The sequence below is a fragment of the Anabrus simplex genome, chromosome 2 (assembly GCF_040414725.1).
Source record: "Anabrus simplex isolate iqAnaSimp1 chromosome 2, ASM4041472v1, whole genome shotgun sequence".
Lineage (NCBI taxonomy): Eukaryota > Metazoa > Arthropoda > Insecta > Orthoptera > Tettigoniidae > Anabrus > Anabrus simplex.
The window spans coordinates 1,051,215,008-1,051,237,149 of record NC_090266.1 but is presented as its reverse complement, the minus strand read 5'-3'; the positions used below and the strand labels follow the sequence as shown (position 1 = coordinate 1,051,237,149).

The 22,142-nt window shown below is 38.1% G+C and overlaps 1 protein-coding gene across 4 annotated transcripts in view; it reads right to left on the bottom strand.

Moving 5' to 3' along the window:
* Positions 1–22,142, bottom strand: part of fu (STKc_STK36 domain-containing protein fused) — a 197,196-nt gene that overhangs the window by 85,807 nt on the left and 89,247 nt on the right. For all 4 annotated transcript variants that reach the window (XM_067141970.2, XM_067141971.2, XM_067141974.2 and 1 more), the window contains exons 5-7: positions 21,359–21,503; positions 13,851–13,947; positions 9,431–9,530 (exon numbers count right to left, since the gene is read on the bottom strand). In XM_067141970.2, coding sequence (XP_066998071.2) covers positions 9,431–9,530; positions 13,851–13,947; positions 21,359–21,503 — 342 coding nt within the window. The remainder of the gene's footprint in view (positions 1–9,430; positions 9,531–13,850; positions 13,948–21,358; positions 21,504–22,142) is intronic.

Sequence of the window (22,142 nt, the reverse complement as noted above, 5' to 3'; positions counted from 1 at the left end):
CTGGATTGGTTGACCTCCTTACTGAACTTGAAGGGCCTCTGTATCCTACCTTTCATCTCCTTTACCCCAAACTGCATAACCTTGACGCCAGTTTTACCTTCATTTGTGAGGGGAATTTTTCTGCGGCAACTAATGATGCTCTGATTAATCTCACTCCTCTACAGCAGGCTGCATGCAGAGACACATTTGTCAAAGCTGCTCATTCTTCACAGTGCAAGCTAGCCACATTGAAAGCTAAAGACCCCAACCATAAGCATTTTGTGTCAATTTCTCAAGCTTTGTATCCAAAAGATATAATTTTGAATAACACTGATAAATTAGGTGAGCTTGAGAAATTGTTTGGAGTAACAGATCTCTCATGATATGATATCTGGTCTGGTTACTGTTCTCTGAAACATGCAATTCAAACCAAGATGAAAGAAAGTGAAAAATGTGATGTCAAGCTTGCATTAACTGCAGTTCAGACAGAGTTCAGCATATTTGCTAAATACTGTCTTGAGTTGTTGTGGACCCCAATGAACAATGTAGATATCGAGCTCGTGTTGTCTCATTACAACACAGTGGTTACAGACAGACGGTGCAATCTGAAAAACAATAGTGCCGAAGTACTGACAATGCTTTCGTTTGAACAATGAATTGTATTGTGTGTGAATTACATATAAGATTAGGGACTAGTTTCGACCTAATAGTAGGCCATCATCAGCCTAAAGCAAAATTAAAACATAAGTACCGAAGAAATTAAATGATATAAAGACACATAAGATCTCGTAAATGTACATACCATGTGAGATATTGAGAAAAGAATTATAGAGACGTGCAGCACTATGTTAAAAAATAACTCTATGACAGAGATTCATAAAAAGTAATCACAGTTCAATACGAATCTATCACAATGAAACTTATTTCATTTAATTATTTCATTTAACTGTGTGTGAACCAATGACAATAATTGCACTTCATAAACTTGGAATCGTTACAATTAACACCATGCGATTATTTTAATTATGTAAATAGATGCTAATTTTGGAAAAAAATAGATGCTAATTTTGAAACAGCTCGATAGCTGCAGTCGCTTAAGTGCGGCCAGTATCCAGTATTCGGGAGACAGTAGGTTCAAACCCCACTGTCGGCAGCCCTGAAAATGGTTTTCCGTGGTTTCCCATTTTCACACCAGGCAAATGCTGGGGCTGTACCTTAATTAAGGCCACGGTCGCTTCCTTCCCACTCCTACCCCTTTCCTGTCCCATAGTCGCCGTAAGACCTATCTGTGGCTGGGGAAATTTCTTCACACTCATGCATGAAGAAATCTGCTGGTTTGGAATTAAGGAAGTCAAGCCTAGTTCAAAGAGCATTTTCATTGGTAAATGAGTTTCCTTCAATATTGTAGAATGGAGAACTGAGCAGGTGGAAATATCCGAGGACACAAGATTGAGGGAATAAATAGGATGTGAAAGGACCTCCCAACTAAGCTCCTGAATAACTGCGTTCGTCAAGTAAGCTGAATGTGTGTGTGCATTACTGTGTTGCTCCAAAACCTGACATCTTTCTCCTGGTCAGTTTTCTTGCATTGTGATCACAAGACGTCTGAGCTGTTGTCAGTAAACATTACTCTTTTGGATGTTCACGTAAAGGCACCATTTCTCGTCACCAGTAACAATCCTGAATAGGAATGATTGATACTGTTCATGAACTAAACAATAGCAAACGAGCACAAATGGCATGGCAGCCCGCTGATTTCTTCTTTTCTTCATCTTTTTCTTTTTTAATATTACACGATTGTTGACTGGTCAAAGTTCATTACACTTGTCAATTCTTTGGTTGACTGACTTGAATCATTGTGAATCAATGCGTTGAGATTGTCCCCAGAATGAGGACAGTCACTCAGGCCAAAGTGGCCCAGTTTTAAACGATTAAACTATTTCTCCTGACAGCAATCTTCCTATACATGGTGCAAATGTTTCGAGCTGCCTCTGCTTTTTTTGTTTCTTTGTTAAACTCATGGTTCATGTTTGTGGGTTACTGTAGTCACGTCCTAGTTCGTGAATCATGGGCAACGGCTGAGTGGCCTAGTAAGTGGTCCTGAGTCGGGATACCAGTTGCTATGGAATGGGAGTGGGCATCTCGGACATATTCTGAGTCGTGGCCCTCCTTGTGCTCAGGCGGCTAGGACTATACATTTCACCGGTGGTCCATAACCCATTAGAGGAGAGATCCTCACTTGGACTATGTGCAAGTAGGGCAGCATCCTGCTTCACTGTCAAAGTGTAGTAAATAAACAATTAAAATTCGGTACATTGATGGAATCTTATGAGACTGATGTGGTGATAGGAGTGGAATCGTGGTTGAAAGAAGGGGTGGGTAATAGAGAAGTATTTCCAGAAGGGTACACAGTCTATCGTAGAGACCAAGGAGATAAAAAGGGAGGGGGGGTGTTTATTCTGGTGAAGGAAACTTACTGTTCACATGAATGGTTTACCGATGAAAGGGATGAAATATTAGGGATAAAATTAGTTTGTGATAATATGAAGGAGGTGGGAATTATAGGAACATACAGGCCTGGAAGAGAGGAAAGAGACATGGAAATCTTTGAAAAAATAATAGATTATACTCATAAAAACAATAATAATGATATGGTAATAATTGGGGGAGATCTAAATTTGCCTGAAGTTGAATGGAAAGGAGCTGCAAGTGAAGCCCATGAACAGAAACTGGCAAATAAGTTAATTTGGGAGGGAGGATTTACACAAGTAGTACAAGAACCGACTTGTCTCAATAACTTACTAGATGTATTCTTGGTTAAACCATGGGAAATTGTTGATAAAATTGAGGTAATTGAAGGAATAGGAGACCATAAGGCTGTAATAATGGATGTAGGACTCGTACCAAAAAGGCTTAATAAGAGGGTTACACAAGACAAGAAATTGTACAGAAAAACTAAAGTTGATGAATTTGGGACTTACCTTAAATCACAATTCAGTTGTTGGATAAGTGAAGGGAGTAACGTGGATACACTTTGGGCTAAATTTAAAGGAATTATTTGGGAAGGAGAGAAGAGATTTGTACCTGTTAAGAAGGGTAAAATGACCTCAGACCCTGTTTATTATACAAGGGAAATAAGAAAATTAAAAAGAAAATGTAGAATAGTAAACAGGAAAATCAAAGAGGGTAGGGAGAGTAGAGAAACTAGAAAACAGCTAATGAGGGAACTGAATAGAGTGAAAAAGGAAGCAAAAGAGAATTATATGAATGGCATACTTCAAGAGGGTAATGACCACAAAGGGAAATGGAAAAAGCTGTATTCATATATCAGGAATCAAAAAGGAAAAGGAGTCCAAATTCCTACAATGGTGGGAGAAGGGGGTGAACACTATTTAACAGATACTAAGAAAGCAAACCTATTTAGTAGGGAATTTAGAGATTCAGTAGATGATTGTCAAGAGTTGGAAACCGAAACAGAAGATAGAGAGGGAGAGAGACAGAGGGAAACAAGAAGCTTCTCATTCACAAACGAAGATATTTTCAGAGAAATCCAACTGCTTCAGCAAGGAAAAGCTGCAGGAAGTGATCAAATTACTGGGGAGGTATTAAAGACAATGGGGTGGTACATAGTGCCTTATTTAAAATTTCTCTTTGACTATGTCATAAATAATAGTGTAATACCAACGGAATGGAAGGAATCTATAATAATACCAATTTATAAAGGAAAGGGTGATAAAAGGAAACCAGAGAACTACAGACCAATCAGCCTGACCAGTATAGTTTGTAAAATTCTGGAGAGTTTAATATCGAAGTACATCAGAGGGATATGTGATGATAAAAATTGGTTCATGAGGAGCCAGTATGGATTTAGAAAGAAATTTTCTTGTGAGGCACAACTGGTGGGATTTCAGCAGGACATATCAGATCAGTTGGATTCAGGAGGTCAGTTAGATTGCATAGCCATAGATCTTTCCAAAGCCTTTGATTGAGTGGAACATGGAATATTATTAAAGAAATTGGAGGGAATAGGATTGGACGTAAGGGTTACACGTTGGATAAAAGCATTTCTAAATTCAAGGGTTCAGAAAGTCAAAGTAGGAAATAATGTATCTCAGGAAGAGAAAGTTTGGAAGGGAATTGCACAGGGTAGTATAATCGGTCCGTTACTTTTCTTAATATACGCAAATGATTTAGGGAACAATATAACATCAAAAATAAGATTGTATGCAGATGACATAATTGTTTATAGAGAAATAAACAACATTGAGGATTGTTCAGAATTACAAAGGGACCTTGAAAGTATCCAACAATGGGTTGAAGAAAATAATATGAAGGTTAATGGAGGCAAATCAACTGTTACAACTTTTACAAACAGGAGCTTTAAAACTGAATTTCAATATACTTTGGATGAGGTAGTTATCCCAAAAGATGGCAAGTGCAAATACTTAGGTGTGAGATTTGAAAGTAATTTGCACTGGAAGGGTCATATTGATGACATTGTTGGGAAAGCATACAGATCATTACATGTCATAATGAGGCTACTTAAAGGATGCAACAAAGAATTAAAAGAAAAAAGTTACCTGAGTATGGTTCGTCCATTATTGGAATATGCAAACAGTGTTTGGGATCCTCATCAAGAATACCTAATAAAAGAAATAGATAGTGTGCAGAGGAAAGCAGCAAGATTTGTAACAGGGGATTTCAGGAGAAAGAGTAGTGTATCAGAAATGTTAAAGGAACTTGGGTGGGAAACTTTAAGTAAGAGAAGGGAGAAAACTAGACTTACAGGATTATATAGAGCCTATACAGGAGAAGAAGCATGGGGAGATATCCGTGAGAGGCTTCAGTTGGAAAATAATTATATCGGCAGGACTGACCACAAATATAAAATTAGAAGGAATTTTAGCAGAAGCGATTGGGGTAAATTTTCATTCATTGGGAAGGGTGTGAAGGAGTGGAACAGTTTACCAGGGGTAGTGTTTGATCCTTTTCCAAAATCTGTACAGATATTCAAGAAGAGAATAAACAGCAACAGAGAAAATAAATGAAGTGTTAGAGGGCATTCGACCGGTGCAGGTTATTGTAAATAAAAAAATGTGTGTGAATAAATTAATTCCATCCCCCGGTCTAAGGAGTTTGGACAGCCAAAGTAGGGGACTGCCTGTAGGGGTGAAGTACAGTGGGGACTTTGAGGGCCCTGGGACCGCTACGGTAGCTGTGAAGGCCCTTCAAGAACTCTGAAAAGTGGTGGCAAAAGGGGCTCTGGTTAAGACGCAGCAGGTCGTTATGCTACTTAGGATCCAGAACGGGTAAAAAAAAAAAAAAAAAAAAGTAAATAAATAAATACAATGTAAATATTAATGTTATACCAGTTTTATAGTATCATTTGAAGCAATTCCACATACTGTATATCAGTTGACTATATTTGTAAGTAGTACAGGAGATATTATAATTAGAATTTTGTAAACAATATAAATTTATTAAGGATGAGCTGTGTGTTTAATAGAAAACATTGTTAGCGTAAATTGTATAATACTGTATTATAGGAAAAATTTTCTTCTCTTGTTAATTTAATATTTAGTGCTTGACAATAATGTATTTTAGTGTACCATTTGCCACCGAGGTAGACACCTCATTTGCAAATAAAGAGATATTGATTTGATTTGATTTGATGAATTTACCGAGCTCAGAACACTTTAAGCAAGCCTCGGACCTATGGGAGTAATGGAGTCCCACTCCCATTTTACAGGCGAGGGACTCCTTGGAAACAACTTCGCGAACGAAATGGAATTCGATGGGGAGCTATCAATATTGATGTGCTTATGGAAGAAAGAAGGTAGAACTGGCTGAGTCAGCAAAGAGGATGCATCTGGATGTGCTAGGAGTAAGTGATATTCGGGTAAGGGGAGATAATGAGGAAGAGATAGGAGATTATAAAGTGTACTTGACGGATGTTAGAAAGGGAAGGGCAGAGTCTGGGGTAGGGCTCTTTATCAGGAATACCATTGCACGCAACATAGTTTCTGTTAGGCACGTAAATGAGCGAATGATGTGGGTAGATCTGTCAGTGGAAGGAATTAGGACAAGAATTGTGTCCGTGTATTCACCATGTGAGGGTGCAGATGAGGATGAAGTTGACAGGTTTTATGAAGCATTGAGTGACATCGTGGTCAGGGTCAACAGCAAGGATAGAATGGTGCTAATGGGCGATTTCAATGCGAGAGTTGGGAATAGAACTGGAGGATACGAAAGCGTGATTGGTAAATGTGGGGAAGATATGGAAGCTAATGGGAATGGGAAGCGTTTGCTGGACTTCTGTGCTAGTATGGGTTTAGCTGTTACGAATACATTCTTCAAGCATAAGGCTATTCATCGCTACACATGGGAGGCTAGGGGTACCAGATCCATAATAGACTATATCTTAACAGACTTTGAATTCAGGAAATCTGTTAGGAATGTACGAGTTTTTCGCGGATTTTTCGATGATACAGACCACTATCTGATCTGTAGTGAACTAAGTATCTCTAGGCCTAGGGTAGAGAAAGTGAAATCTGTCTGCAAACGAATAAGGGTAGAAAATCTCCAGGATGAGGAAATTAGACGGAAGTACATGGATATGATTAGTGAGAAGTTTCGGACAGTAGACAGCAGGTTCAGGATATAGAAAGTGAATGGGTGGCATACAGGGATGCTGTAGTAGAAACAGCAAGGGAATGCCTAGGAACAACTGTGTGTAAAGATAGGAAAAGGCGAACATCTTGGTGGAATGATGAAGTGAGAGCAGCCTGTAAACGTAAAAAGAAGGCTTATCAGAAATGGCTCCAAACAAGGGCCGAGGCAGACAGGGATTTGTATGTAGATGAAAGAAACAGAGCGAAACAAATAGTTGTTGAATCCAAAAAGAAGCCATGGGAAGATTTTGGTAATAACCTGGAAAGGCTAGGTCAAGCAGCAGGGAAACCTTTCTGGACAGTAATAAAGAATCTTAGGAAGGGAGGGAAAAAGGAAATGAACTGTGTTTTGAGTAATTCAGGTGAACTCATAATGGATCCCAGGGAATCACTGGAGAGGTGGAGGGAATACTTTGAACATCTTCTCAATGTAAAAGGAAATCATAATGGTGGTGTTGCAAACAGCCAAGCTCATGGGGAGGAGGAAAATGATGTTGGTGAAATTATGCTTGAGGAAGTGGAAAGGATAGTAAATAAACTCCATTGTCAAAAGGCAACAGGAATAGATGAAATTAGACCTGAAATGGTGAAGTATAGTGGGAAGGCAGGGATGAAATGGCTTCATAGAGTAGTAAAATTAGCGTGGAGTGTTGGTAAGGTACCTTCAGATTGGACAAAAGCAGTAATTGCACCTATCTATAAGCAAGGGAACAGGAAGGATTGCAACAACTATCGAGGTATCTCATTGATTAGTATACCAGGCAAAGTATTCACTAGCATCTTGGAAGGGAGTGTGTGATCAGTCGTTGAGAGGAAGTTGGATGAAAACCAGTGTAGTTTCAGGCCACAGAGAGGCTGTCAGGATCAGATTTTCAGTATGCGCCAGGTAACTGAAAAATACTACGAGAGGAATAGGCAGTTGTGTTTATGTTTCGTAGAACTAGAGAAAGCATATGACAGGGTACCAAGGGAATAGATGTTCGCCATACTGGGGGACTATGGAATTAAAGGTAGATTATTAAAATCAATCAAAGGCATTTATGTTGACAATTGGGCTTCAGTGAGAATTGATGATAGAATGAGTTCTTGGTTCAGGGTACTTACAGGAGTTAGACAAGGCTGTAATATTTCACCTTTGCTGTTCGTAGTTTACATGGATCATCTGCTGAAAGGTATAAAATGGCAGGGAGGGATTCAGTTAGGTAGAAATGTAGTAAGCAGTTTGGCCTATGCTGACGACTTGGTGTTAATGGCAGACTGTGCCGAAAGCCTGCAGTCTAATATCTTGGAACTTGAAAATAGGTGCAATGAGTATGGTATTAAAATTAGCCTCTCGAAGACTAAATTGATGTCAGTAGGTAAGAAATTCAACAGAATTGAATGTCAGATTGGTGATACAAAGCTAGAACAGGTCGATAATTTCAAGTATTTAGGTTGTGTGTTCTCCCAGGATGGTAATATAGTAAGCGAGACTGAATCAAGGTGTCGTAAAGCTAATGCAGCAAGCTGGCTGTTGCGATCAACAGTATTCTGTAAGAAGGAAGTCAGCTCCCAGACGAAACTATCTTTACATCGGTCTGTTTTCAGACCAACTTTGCTTTACGGGAGCGAAAGCTGGGTGGACTCAGGATATCTTATTCATAAGTTAGAAGTAACAGACATGAAAGTAGCAAGAATGATTGTTGGTATAAAACAGGTGGGAACAATGGCAGGAGGGTACTCAGAATGAGGAGATAAAGGCTAATTTAGGAATGAACTCGATGGATGAAGCTGTACGCATAAACCGGCTTCGGTGGTGGGGACATGTGAGGCGAATGGATGAGGATAGGTTACCTAAGAGAATAATGGACTCTGTTATGGAGGTTAAGAGAAGTAGAGGGAGACCAAGACGACGATGGTTAGACTCGGTTTCTAACGATTTAAAGATAAGAGGTATAGAACTAAATGAGGCCAGAACACTAGTTGCAAATCGAGGATTGTGGCGACGTTTAGTAAATTCTCAGAGGCTTGCAGACTGAACGCTGAAAGGCATAACAGTCTATAATGATAATGTATGTATGTATGTATGTATGTATGTATGTATGTATGTATGTATGTATGTATGTATGTATGTATGTATGTATGTATGTATGTATGTATGTATGTATGTATGCATGATTAAACTCGAATGGAAGAATATGTTGGAAGTGTTATATATAGACATAGTGTTTTTTGTTTTTTTTACAATTTGCCTTATGTCACACTGACACAGATAACAGGCCTTATGGCGATGATGGGATTGAACAGGGCTAGGAGTGGGAAGGAAGTGGCTATGGCCTTTATTAAGGTACAGCCCCAGCATTTGACTGGTGTGAAAACGGGAAACCATGGAAAACCATCTTCAGGGCTGCCAATAGTGGGGTTCAAACCCACTATCTCCCGAATGCAACCTCACAGCTGCGTGACCCTAACCGCACAGCCAACTTGCTCGGTGGAAGTGTTTATTTTTCTTCACTTGACACTTCATCTTCTTTAGTCTACAAATTATACTAATTTTCTTAAAATCTGCAAAATTCGAAGCGTATCCGCACGCACAAAATATAACCACAAATGACAAATAATAAACAATCTCCTAACATTCACAGTGTTGTTAGGCCAAAAACAAATACTGCAAACTTTTGCATCAACCCAATAATTTGTTACCTAATACAAGATGTTTAGGCAACATAGATTTTTCAACTTTATGTCACATCAATAGTACAAATAAATGTAACTAGACAACAACAAAAACCCACACTTACTTGTTTTGATTTGAAATTTGATTAGCTAGGTGCCGTTTTTGGTTTTCTTTTGCCATAGCTTGAGACGTTGTCAGAGGGTTTGTCAAGGGAGATCCAACACCTGGAAATGAAAATTCTCTGAATGTGTCTACACAAGTCACAGTAAAAACAAGTTTTTAAAACTGACCGAAAGTAAACACTGTGACTTTCATCAAGATTCGTATGATCTAGAACACCAAACTACTTAAAAGTCTTTAAGGTTTCTTACATTTGAAAAACTGAGATTTACAAAATCCTTGGGTGGGATATATGCCCTACCTCACAAATTGCACAGAGTTAAGTGAACATGGCTACTGTATTTCACCCCCTGCCGTTAAGGTTTTTTTACTGAAAACCGAAGATTACGCATTTCCTTATTCCTAAAGGAGATTCCAACTACCAATTTTCACGTCTGCAACATGTTAAATTTTTGAGGTATACCGTAGATATGCTAATTTTAAAAATTTACCCCCTTTTTCAGTTCCCCTTAAGTGGATTTACCAAAAAAAAAAAAATTCTTTACATTTACAGGAAATTCCAAATACCAGTTTTCAAATCTGTAATTGTTAAGTGTGTAAGATAATCTGCAGATACAGTATTTTTTTAAATTCACCCTGTTTGTCACTTCTGTTCACCCCCTATTCTTCGGATTATCCAAAAACACAAAAATACGTGTTTCTTTATTTTCAAAGGAGATTCCAAATTTGAACTTTCATGTCTGTAACATCTCCAGTTTTTGACATATAAGTCTCCTCATAAAAGGTGTTCAACCACTTTTCTCCCTTTTTCCACCCCCTTAATGCGATTTTCAGAAAACAAAAATATATGTGTTTCTTTATTTTTAAAGGAGATTCCAAATACCAATTTTAATGTCTGTAAACTTTTAACTTTTCGAGATATAGATATCGTCATTTTAAAAATTCACCCCGCTTTTCACCCCCTTAGCGACGGAATATCCAAAAATCCTCCCTTAGCGAGCACCTACATGTTAATATGAATGTATCCCCAAAATTTCATTTCCTTATGTCCAGTAGTTTGGGCTTGGCGATGATGAATCAGTCAGTCAGTCAGTCAGTCAGTCAGTCAGTCAGTCAGTCAGTCAGTCAGTCAGTCAGTCAGGACAAGTCATTTTATATATATAGATATTAAAACCACTGACTATAATACTTAAAGAACATTTTAAAAATGAATAATGCAAATAATTCTAATGCTGTCGCAGACAATTACGGGATTAGTAGAAAGCAACAAGCTTCCATTCAGAAGCGTGGACAGAAGCTCACAATGACCCAAAAGACTAGTTATTAAATTATAATACGTTGACAAGTAAGTTACTTTTAGTTTATCTGGGCAAATTAACAATTCAGATTTTTTTAAATTGCATCATCCAAAACACCTTGGCACACAATCAAAAATAGGAAAGATGGGTTCATATTTTGTATTAATAAATAAAAATGTTACACGACTGCCAGAATTTTAATTAAAATTAACCTCCTCCACTCCTCCGGCAACTCTCAGCAACCACTGACCATGAATTGTTAAAATAATGAACACAATTGTAACAAATACAGTAGAACCTCGATAATTCGAAATCGGTTAGTTCAAAATCCCGCCTAATTCGAAGAAGCTCTCGTTCCCGGAAACATGAGATACAGTTTTGCATATTATTTCAATTGTTTAATTCGAAATACGGATAATTCGTAATTCGAAGTACAATATCGGCCCCATTACTGAAATTCAGACTTTTAATTCGAAACTGCCTTTCCATTTTAAAACAATAGTATGTTACAGAGTAATTTCAACTCGAAATATTATCCGCTCTGCGTCATAATAAAAACGCGCGTTCCGGAACGTGGAGGGGTAGCTTTACGCACTTACACTCACTTCGGTGGGTCTACAGTGAGCTTCATGATTGCTAAGTTGAATGAAATCGGAATTCTTTTCTATTCAACCTTTTAAGGAACGCCGTAATATCACACAACAGGTAGTGTGCGGGAAAACAGAATCCGCGAACACTGGCGATGCCGACAGTTGACGAAAAAACGTGGCTCATATAATGAATTCGTAGGCACCGAACAATATTGTCATTGCTGGTGAAACTGCGTTGCTTTATTTTAATGCGAGCCCAAGCGGTCTTATGGTTTTAAAGGAGAAATTGCCAGCCGGGAAATCGTACAAGTGTGAGGGATGGGGGACATAGTAGTGCGTTGCAATGCACGTGGAAGCGAGATACTTTATCCCCTCGCCATAGGAAAGTTCGATAAGCCACAATGTTTTAAGAGCGTCGGGCACTTTCCATGCCAGTACAAAGCATCTATAATAAAAATGCAAACAGTAAAGAAATCCAAAAAATAATGAATTTGCACAGGGGAACCGGCATAATTTATCCTCGTCTTTGAATTGTGAGATTTTTTTTCTTTCGTTGTGTGAGGTTATGTTTGGCAGTGATTTATCCAAGTGCATTATTTTAACATTGTAAATGCACCTTGTTGGATACATTTCGGAAATAGTTTTATTCCATGGCATTTGAAAGGTTTAAACTGTGAATCGAGGTGATTGTATGTATTAATGGGTCTTAGAACACTTTGTGACGCGGCAAATGATTACATTTCTGAAGTACGAGAGAAGTGCCATGGCGGGAAATCGTACAAGGATAGAGTCATATGAAAGTTCGATTTTAAGGGCATCGGGTACTTTCTGTGTAAATACAAGGCATCTAAAGTGCATACAGTATAGTAATCCAATTAACAAAGCACTTACACATGGGAGCTAGCATAGATTTCTCCTCATCTTTGAATCGTGCTTTTTTTTCTTTCTTTCGTTGCGTGAGGTTATGTTTACCAGTGAGATATCCGAGTGCATTATTTGAATACTGTAAATGCACCTTCTTGGATACATTTTGGAAATAGTTCTTTTTTCATGGCATTTGAAAGGTATAAACTGTGAATCAAGGTTAACTGCATGCAGTAACGGGCCTTAGAATATTTTGTAACGCGGCAAGGGTTGGTACTTCTGAATTGCGAATTGGCGGTTAATTCGAAATCACGTAATTCGAAGTCCAATTTTTGAGTCCCAACGACTTTGAATTAACGAGGTTTTACTGTATATATTTTCGTTAAGGCAAGGTAGCATCCAAATGATTTCCTTTCCACCATGTTTTTATTCAAAATAGATACTTGTCAGAGTTGAAGTAGTATCTCTAAGATCATTCATAAAAATCCTACAAAGAGACCACAGAATTCAAACTGCAGCCGTTAGGAAGGTATAAGGAATAAATTTTCTGCCATTTAATTGTTTAGTTAGTCACTGCTATCAAATGATTCAGATTTATTACCACCAATTTCTTTTATGTCTTCATACACAGCACCGTCTTCTGTGTCGTTAAGCAGATTCGAGACCGAACACAAAGGTCTATAAACACAGGACTGACGATTTTTCATGTAGTGTTTGGAGACAACATTAGAGTTTCAAAAGCTCAGTTAGTAGAATAGCAGAGTTTCTGCAGTGTCTGCATCCATGAGAAGATTACTTAGTATTTCCTTCAGTAGAAGAATGTGCGTTTTAAGTGCAAAAGATAGTACTCACAAGAATCCAATCACCTGGAAGCAATAGAGCTGAAATCTGCCTCAATTGGAAAGTATACTTTTATTCTATTAATGTTCAAGCAATTAATGATCCTGACCTCCAAATCAGGAGGTTCTGTAAACAACAGAATGATAATTAATAACCCTCATATCCAAGCATGACCTGAAGTGACGACAAGTTGCAAAGGGATCCTGAACAGCGTGGAAAGGATGACAGAGGTCTACAAAAGACTGCTTCCTGTTCTTAGCCAGGGATTGCAATTCAAATGTTGAGGCAACCTGTTTACGCTGATTTCACGCACTACGTTTAACAGTTGTATTCAAAGTCAAACAAAAGCGCATCAGACTGCACTCAAACCACTCTGTTCTGGCACTGCATTCTAGATTTGCACTGTTGTAACTCTCATGAGATTTAACAATGTGTTAGCTAACATCATTTAGGAAAAGTTTGAAGATACGCAAAAATCTTAACACGTTAAATTTGTTAGTATATATTTAATAAATGTTGATGAAACCAAGCCTGAATCTACATGATGGCAAAAACTAACTTCTGGCATTTATTTCTTTGTAACTTCTTCCTATTGCGCTGATAAAAGGTGTCATGTACTTTACCAGCCGTGTTAACAATAATCCGAGGAAAACGTAAAAAAAAATAAAAAAATAAAAAAAAAAAGTTTGGCTTACAATCGGGTGAAAATGGTAGCTGCAATGAATTAGCTAATATTTCCATCCTTTGAGTTTGATAGAGAAGAAAAAATGAAATATGAAACCTAAATCTGAGTAAGAAAGAACAAAAATTTACTGTCATGCATACTGCACACCTTCTTCACTTTGGATGAGAATTCCATCTTTGACGAAGGGATGATTTAAAAGATGAGGCCAAGTTAATCTCTGGTTAGGATCCTTTTGCAGGAGTCCCTATAAATAAAACATGATTTATTTTAGTAAAAAATAAAATGACAGTCAAACACTAAAGCCATATAAAAATTGTAATACATATTTGGGTGAAAGAAGGTGTACGGTGAACAATGGGGCAACGCTGGAAGTTGGAGGGAGGACGCTGTGACTAAGAACAAAATTTACAAAAACCTTGACATAAAGGATTCAAAGTTGTCTCATAAGTATTTTTCATTTTAACAGGTCTCAGTTATTTACATTTCCAGTATGTATAAATACATTTATTTCTGGTGTGAAAGTATTACATGTACTTGATAAGGATTTCTTCTATGGACAATGTTGAGTACAGGGTACACATACAACCACAGTTTCTAAGTGTCATTATTATGGCAAAAGAAATTACAAAGAGAGAGAGAGAATACTGCACATTCTACATACAGCTCCCTGAATACAAAAGTGTCATAACTCAAAATCTGTGTTTCTTCAGAACTTTCATGTTTCAAACAATGTTATAAAATACATATGTGGGATTTAAGACATGCAAATGGTTTCACAAATGATAGTTTAAATCTAATAAATACTTCACTACGCTATTATGAGACAAAACTGACGTAACCATACATAAGACAGTTATGCATGAATGACATGCAACTTTAAAAGAATTACTAAACTATTGTTTGTATTATAATTTCATTAATAATTTAGAGTTACAACCATTTTACAGGGAAGGTGCATATGAAGGTGTCATAAACTAAAGTTACAACACTTTTGTATTCATAGTGCGATATCACATATTTTACAATTATATAATCTCCAATGACTGCAGAAACAATTGAGATAATTTCATGTGGCTATTTCTAGCCGAGTGCAACCCTTGTAAGGCAGACCCTCCAATGAGGGTGGGTGGCATCTGCCATGTGTAGGTAACTGCGTGTTATTGTGGTGGAGGATAGTGTTATGTGTGGTGTGTGATAACCGAGATAAGCAGATGGTATAAATAATGAATATGAACTAATGGCAGAAGAGCAAATGGATTGATGATATCATCAAAACAGACATTAATTTAATGTCCAGCTCAACACTGAATGTTTCCATTTCTTCCAATTATGAACATACATATATTATCATTATAGACTGTTATGCCTTTCAGCGTTCAGTCTGCAAGCCTCTGTGAATTTACTAAATGTCACCACAATCCTCTATTTGCAACTAATGCTGTGGCCTCATTTAGTTCTATACCTCTTACCTTTAAATCGTTAGAAACTGAGTCTAACCATCGTCATCTTAGTCTTCCTCTACTTCTCTTACCCTCCATAACAGAGTCCATTATTCTCCTAGGTAACCTATCCTCCTCCATTCGTCTCACATGACCCCACCACCGAAGCCGGTTTATGCGTACAGCTTCATCCATTGAGTTCAATCCTAAATTAGCCTTTATCTCCTCATTCTGAGTACCCTCCTGCCAGTGTTCCCACCTGTTTGTACCAGCAATCATTCTCGCTACTTTCATGCCTGTTACTTCTAACTTATGAATAAGATATCCTGAGTCCACCCAGCTTTCGTTCCCATAAAGCAAAGTTGGTCTGAAAACAGACCGATGTAAAGATAGTTTCGTCTGGGAGCTGACTTCCCTCTTACAGAATACTGCTGATTGAAACTGCAAGCTCACTGCATTAGCTTTACTACACCTTGATTCAATCTCATTTACTATATTACCATTCTGGGAGAACAAACAACCTAAATACTTGAAATTATCTACCTGTTCTAGCTTTGTATCACCAATCTGACATTCAATTGTATTGAATTTCTTACCTACTGACATCAATTTAGTCTTTGAAAGGCTAATTTTAATACCATACTCATTGCACCTATTTTCATGTTGCAAGATATTAGACTGCAGGCTTTCAGCACAATCTGCCATTAAGACCGAGTCGTCAGCATAGGCCAAACTGCTTACTACATTTCCACCTAACTGAATCCTCCCTGCCATTTTATACCTTTCAGCAGATGAACCATGCAAACTACGAACAGCAAAGGTGAAAGATTGCAGCCTTGTCTAACCCCTGTAAGTACCCTGAACCAAGAACTCATTCTACCATCAATTTTCACTGAAGCCCAACTGTCAACATAAATGCCTTTGATTGATTTTAATAATCTACCTTTAATTCCATAGTCCCCCAGTATGGTGAATATCTTTTCCTTCGGTACCCTGTCTTATGCTTTTTCTAGATCTACGAAACATAAACACAACTGCCTATTCCTTTCGTAGCATTTTTCAATTACCTGCCACATACTGAAAATCTGATCCTAACAGCCCCTCTATGGTCTAAAACCACACTGGTTTTCATCCAACTTCCTCTCAACAACTGATCGCACCCTCCCTTCCAAGATGCCAGTGAATACTTTGCCTGGTACACTAATCAATGAGATACCTCGATAGTTGTTGCAATCCTTCCTGTTCCCTTGCTTATAGATAGGTGCAATTATGCTTTTGTCCAATCTAAAGATACCTTACCAAGAAAGAAGAAATCAAAATAATATACAAGATTGAAGGTATAATATTGTATCTAAAAGAAAATTAAAACCTAAATGTGATGGGAGACTGAAATGCAGTGGTAAGCCAAAGATGAGAAAGTAATGTAATAGGAGAGAAAAGAATGAAAGAGGAAGCTAACTGGCATAATTTAAGACACTGCTAACCCTCAATTCAAAAACCACAAAAGATGGTTATACAAAGAGATAAGACAAGGAGACAATGTACGATATCAATAGACTTAATATGGATTAGGCAGAGATTTAGAAATCAGTTGATGGTTTTTAAGACCTTCTCAGGAGTAAACATGGTCCACTACTTGATTATCAGATATGCTGACTGGAGATGAAGAAAGTCAGAAAAGGAAGGGAAGCACAGAGATGGAATATGGATAGGTTGAGGAAAAAATAAATGAGGGAATGTTTCAGGAAATGCACTGCACAAGGACCGATCAAAGAGAAGGAAGGACAGCAATATATGAAAGGAGGAGAGTCCTAAGGAATGAGATCGGTACAGATACTAATGAAAAGGTAGGAAGGAAGGCAAGATCAAGAGGGAATCAGCTGATAACTCACAAGATAGTAGACCTGACATACGAAAGTGAAATACAATAATGCGACAAAGCAGTACAGGGGACTAAAGAATGAAGGGGAGAGAAAGTGTAAGTTGGCTTATTGAAATGAGTCGAAATGTTGAAGACTGCATGGTAGGAAAGTTACATGCTGCACACAGAAATACAACAGAAACTTTTGGAAAAAGGAGAAGTAGATATATCAGTATTACAAACTCAGATGGAAAACCATGTCTAGTGAAAGAAGACTTGGCAAAAAGATTGCAGGAACACTAAAGAATCATACCAGTAGAAGGAAGTAGGTGACACTGTACTGTAAAAGGAAGGCGTTATCAATGCTAATGAGATGGGAGAACCAATTTTAAAGTCATAATATGACAGATCATAGAGGGAGTAGGGAAAAGGTACCTTGAACTGATGATATGCCCACAAAAATTACTTGTTTCCACTGGAGGAGCTGGCACAACAATGTTATTTGATTTTGAATGTAAGATGCACAAGACAGAAGAGCCGTCTGATTCTTAAAATGTTTATACCCTGCGCCTACAGAACTAGATGCAGCCAAGTTGAAAACTAGTACACCATTAGAATAGTATCTCATGAACGTAGAATTTTATCACAAACTACATTGCTCAAAAAAGAAATTTGGTCACATTTTTATATGTTTATACCTCCATGATGTGCATACATATTGAAATGGAAACAGACACGTGATGAAAACAAACCTTCTTTGCAACATTTAAGAATTGAAATGAAAAACATTCTCTGAAAACTCAATACAGAATATTCCACAACATGTCATAAACAAAGTACACTATTACCCCACATTTACATTCCTGGCTCTTATGTTTTCCCACCTTTTACATTTTTTGTTGGTCCCCTGAGATTTCCTATGCTCACAATGTATTAAAATCCTCAAATGTACATTTGCGACATTTTATGCTTCTCGCCATTTACACCACGACAGGCCATTCGAGAGGAAAAACTTTGAGATAAAATGGCGTTGCAACTAACGTAAAACACTTTGCGTAACCATGGCATGACGACCAAATCAAACAACCATGGTCTATAATAACTCTTAGAACTCTCAGTATTGAACTTCCTCTTAACCAACGTAGCACATTCTTTGACATCAGGTGTTTTCCACAACGTCCTAAACCTTATTTCCAAATCCAACAACGAGTTGAATTAACTCTATAAATCTCACATACACACAAACTTTCCACCATAATCCTATGACTTTTGAATGCAAGAAAACAAACACCCAACAGAAATCAAAAACATGTATAATACCGCACATACAGTATCTGCGTAATGGCAAAATGCAGAGCCCAACAAAACCTCGAAGAAGAAGAAGAAGAAGAAGAAGAAATCAGGTGTTTGCTTTATTACTAAATAAAGTATAAGCCACAAGAAGAAGACGTTATCAAGTGATTCAGTGTTTGTCTTGCCCGAGTTCGTTATTTCACGGTTATTATTTTACACTTGCGTTTGTTGTTGGAGTTGTTAAAGTTATTGTCTCTGATTAATCACATTTATTTTTGTTATTTGTTACATTTTCTGTTCTTGCTATGCGAGTCGAGCGGTCAAAGTGAATTGCCACAATCTTCCTTTACCATCGTGTGTATTTGTTAATTCTTCTTTGTTATTGCTTTAATGTTTTCCTGCTAATAATGGAAAAAAAGAAGGAAAGAAAAACTTTCACTATGGATGAAAAAGTTAGAATATTAGAAAAGGTTGATTCGTACCGCAGAACACGTGTTTTATTGGCAGGCGAATTGCAGATGATTCTGTGATCACTGCAGAGGAAAGAAGTGTGGAGGAGTTGGTTGCTGAGCAATAATAATGTTTTTACATTGGGACTTAGCACACCACCCAAGACGCAAGGCTAGTGCACACCGTGGAGGCCACTGCATAGGCTAAACCGGTCCTGCATGTGACAATAAAATAGTATTGATTAGGTGGAACTTCTCTTTCATTTATGACTTATGGTGACTATCAATACGGAATAAAAAATGAAATTTATCAATCAAGATACTGAAATAAGACACCCAATGTAGTGTGGGACTTTGACTAGCATCCACATGACTGCTAAGCCAGAGAACAGAACAACCTACAAGATTTTCTGTAAAACTTGATATTATTATTATTTTTATTATTATTATTATAATCGCATGGCTTCAGCTACCATGTGCAGACATTTTAATGTGACACCATCTGGCTGTCTGCTCGTCAAATTTGATGTTCCGTTTTACTCGAGCCCTACTAGATGGCAGACAGAGTAAACCGAAACTCTCTTGGGCATCTGTGGTTCAGATTAAATTAATTTTGTCGGGTAAACATCAAGTATGCCACCAGAGATCCTTTACATGCCGGCATTGTATGACATGGAGTGTCGAATGAACTTTCTTCCACCCTTCAAAAATCTGACTATCTCTGCCAGGCTTGAACCCTTTACCTTGGGATCAGGGGGCTGACACTCTACCCCTTATCAACAGAGGCAGCTAAAACTTCACACTACTGACTGTAGTCCTGAGAAGACTGTAAACTATAATTAGAAATTCTCTACAAATGTATACAGTATTACCTTACACCAAATAAATACACAGGGGTCCAGAAAAATGTATACACATCTTTGATAGTTAATACCTTTGGAACAAAATGACAAATCGTTGCAATTCTTGCGTGGTAGCGTAGTCCATTGCTTTCTCAACAGATGATGAAGGTCACCTGAATGGCACAACAATCTTGGCATGAGTTTTCTAGCAGATGACAGTGCAGCAATGAATGAAGTAAGATCGTCGTTTGAGCAATGCAAGGCCATACTGAAGTGGTACTGGAAGTACGAAAACATGATGGAGGTACAACTGCAATGGCATGTGTACGGAACTCAGCCACCAACACATACAACAATTTATCGTATTCAGGATAAATTTGAAGCCGACGGTACTGTTCAGGATGTGCATAAGAAGAGGTCTGGCCAACAAAAAACATCAAGCCCAGCTTCCAGCGTTGCTGTGTTGCAGCATTTTATTAGATCACCTCAAAAATCTGTGAATCAGGGTGCATGTGAAAGTGGGTTAAGTCGAACAACTGTACGACGAATTCTGAAGGCTGCAAAGTAGAAAGTATATATTCCAAGATCGCTGCACGTTGTGAATGAAGACGACACTTTTTTGACGATTGAGTTTCCTGAATTTTATTTTTAGCTAACTCAATCGGAAGCCACATTTTGTTCATGCTAGCCCGGGAGGGCAATATAGCAAGTGGAGATGCAATTCTCCCCTAGTACGTTGGCACTGCATTGTGCTTATCATATGTATGGCTTGCAGTGGTGTCGCTACTGGCGTACTAGCCGGCCAGTGTCTTGGAAAAGGTGTGGTATCCAACTGATGAGCCCATGCCGCACTCTGGGCGAAACACTGGTAATTTTTTAGGATTGAGTTTCCTGAATTTTATTTTTAGGTTTGCAAGGATGGTTATCTGGTCTGATGAGGCGCAATTCAAACAGAATGGTACTGTAAACCGCCACAACTCCGTGTACTGGGCTCCTGAAAATCTTCACGTTCACGTGGGCAAACATGTTAATCTACCCGATGTTAATGTGTGGTGTGGTGTGGTGTGGTGTGGTGTGGTGTGGTGTGGTGTGGTGTGGTGTGGTCTGTCATCGCGCGGTTTGATTGGCCCATTCTTCTTTGAAGGTACCGTAACTGGTGAGATGTATCTTCATATACTGCAAACATTGATTTTACCTGCCATCCGAGAGGTGTTTGGAAATGGAAGATTTTACCTACAATAAGATGGCACTCTGCCTTAACACAGAGATGTCAGATCCTACTTGGACGAAAATCTACCTGGACGATGAATAGGTCGAAGAGGAACTGATGAGTACCCACCACGGTCTCCAGACCTTACACTTCTAAACTACTACCTATGGGGGTCCTTGAAAAATGAAGTTTATCGACGGAAGCTAGCTACACTGAACGAGCTACGAGAAACCATAGAGGCGTCCTGTGCAGCTATCACACTGGCAACTTTGACAGCCGTAGTTCAGTTAGCAGTTCAGCGGCATAGACATTGTTTGGCTGCTAATGGGGGTCACTTTGAACACATAAAATAAAGTCCCCCCTGCGCAAGAATTTTAACAGAATGCCACTTTGTTCCATAAATATTGACTATCAAAGAGTGTCTACATTTTTCTGGACCCCTCTGTATATTAATAAATATGAATATTTCATCATGACTAGAATAGATTCTCTCAAGCAATCAATAAATGATAAATATGTAACAAATAGTGAAAAAAGAAATAAACTAGGGATTTTACATACCTGGATAAAACTTCTACATTCTACAGAAACAAAGTCTGGCCATTTCACTGCCTCATGCCGTATGAGTCGCACGAGATGGAGTATTGAGGTTGTACAAAATGGAGGAGTACCAACAACAAGTTCATAAATGATACAGCCAAGGGACCTACAAACAAACATTTCATTCACACAAATTACATATGAAATTCTGTACACAAGAACAGTATACTAAATCTTCATTAGGTTTCAGTCTAAATAAAACATAAAATACACTCATCCTACAAATGCAAGTATGTTTAAACTATAGTATTTTTTCTAACATGTTTTGGAATATTCCAGAGACAAGGACAGTACATCTCTTGAAAGCAATATTCTCTTGCCAAGATATAAGCTTGAAACGTTTCTGCAAAGTTTCTGCAATTTCATGAGTATATACGATTCCAAAGTACTGTGTAGACTGTGTAGACCAGAAGCTCAAGGGTCACTACATGAGGTGGACATATGTCATCTCTTCAATGAAAAGAAGACATCTTCCAATTCCACATGGTGTGGTATCCACATGAGTATACTAGTGCTATCACAGTGGGAAAGGGCAGTGATTCCTTATAAGTTAAAAAATACAATATTCTGTAGTTACTGTATGGTGGTCCTAAATATTATTACTGGGTATCAGATAAGGCACTGTTAGACCCAATCCTCCACACGTCGCTCAAATATGACAATCACGGTTATCCAGTATTAACTGCTTCAAAATAAACCCATACCACCCATTGTTTGTTTAACGTCCCTTCAATTGCTACAAGTT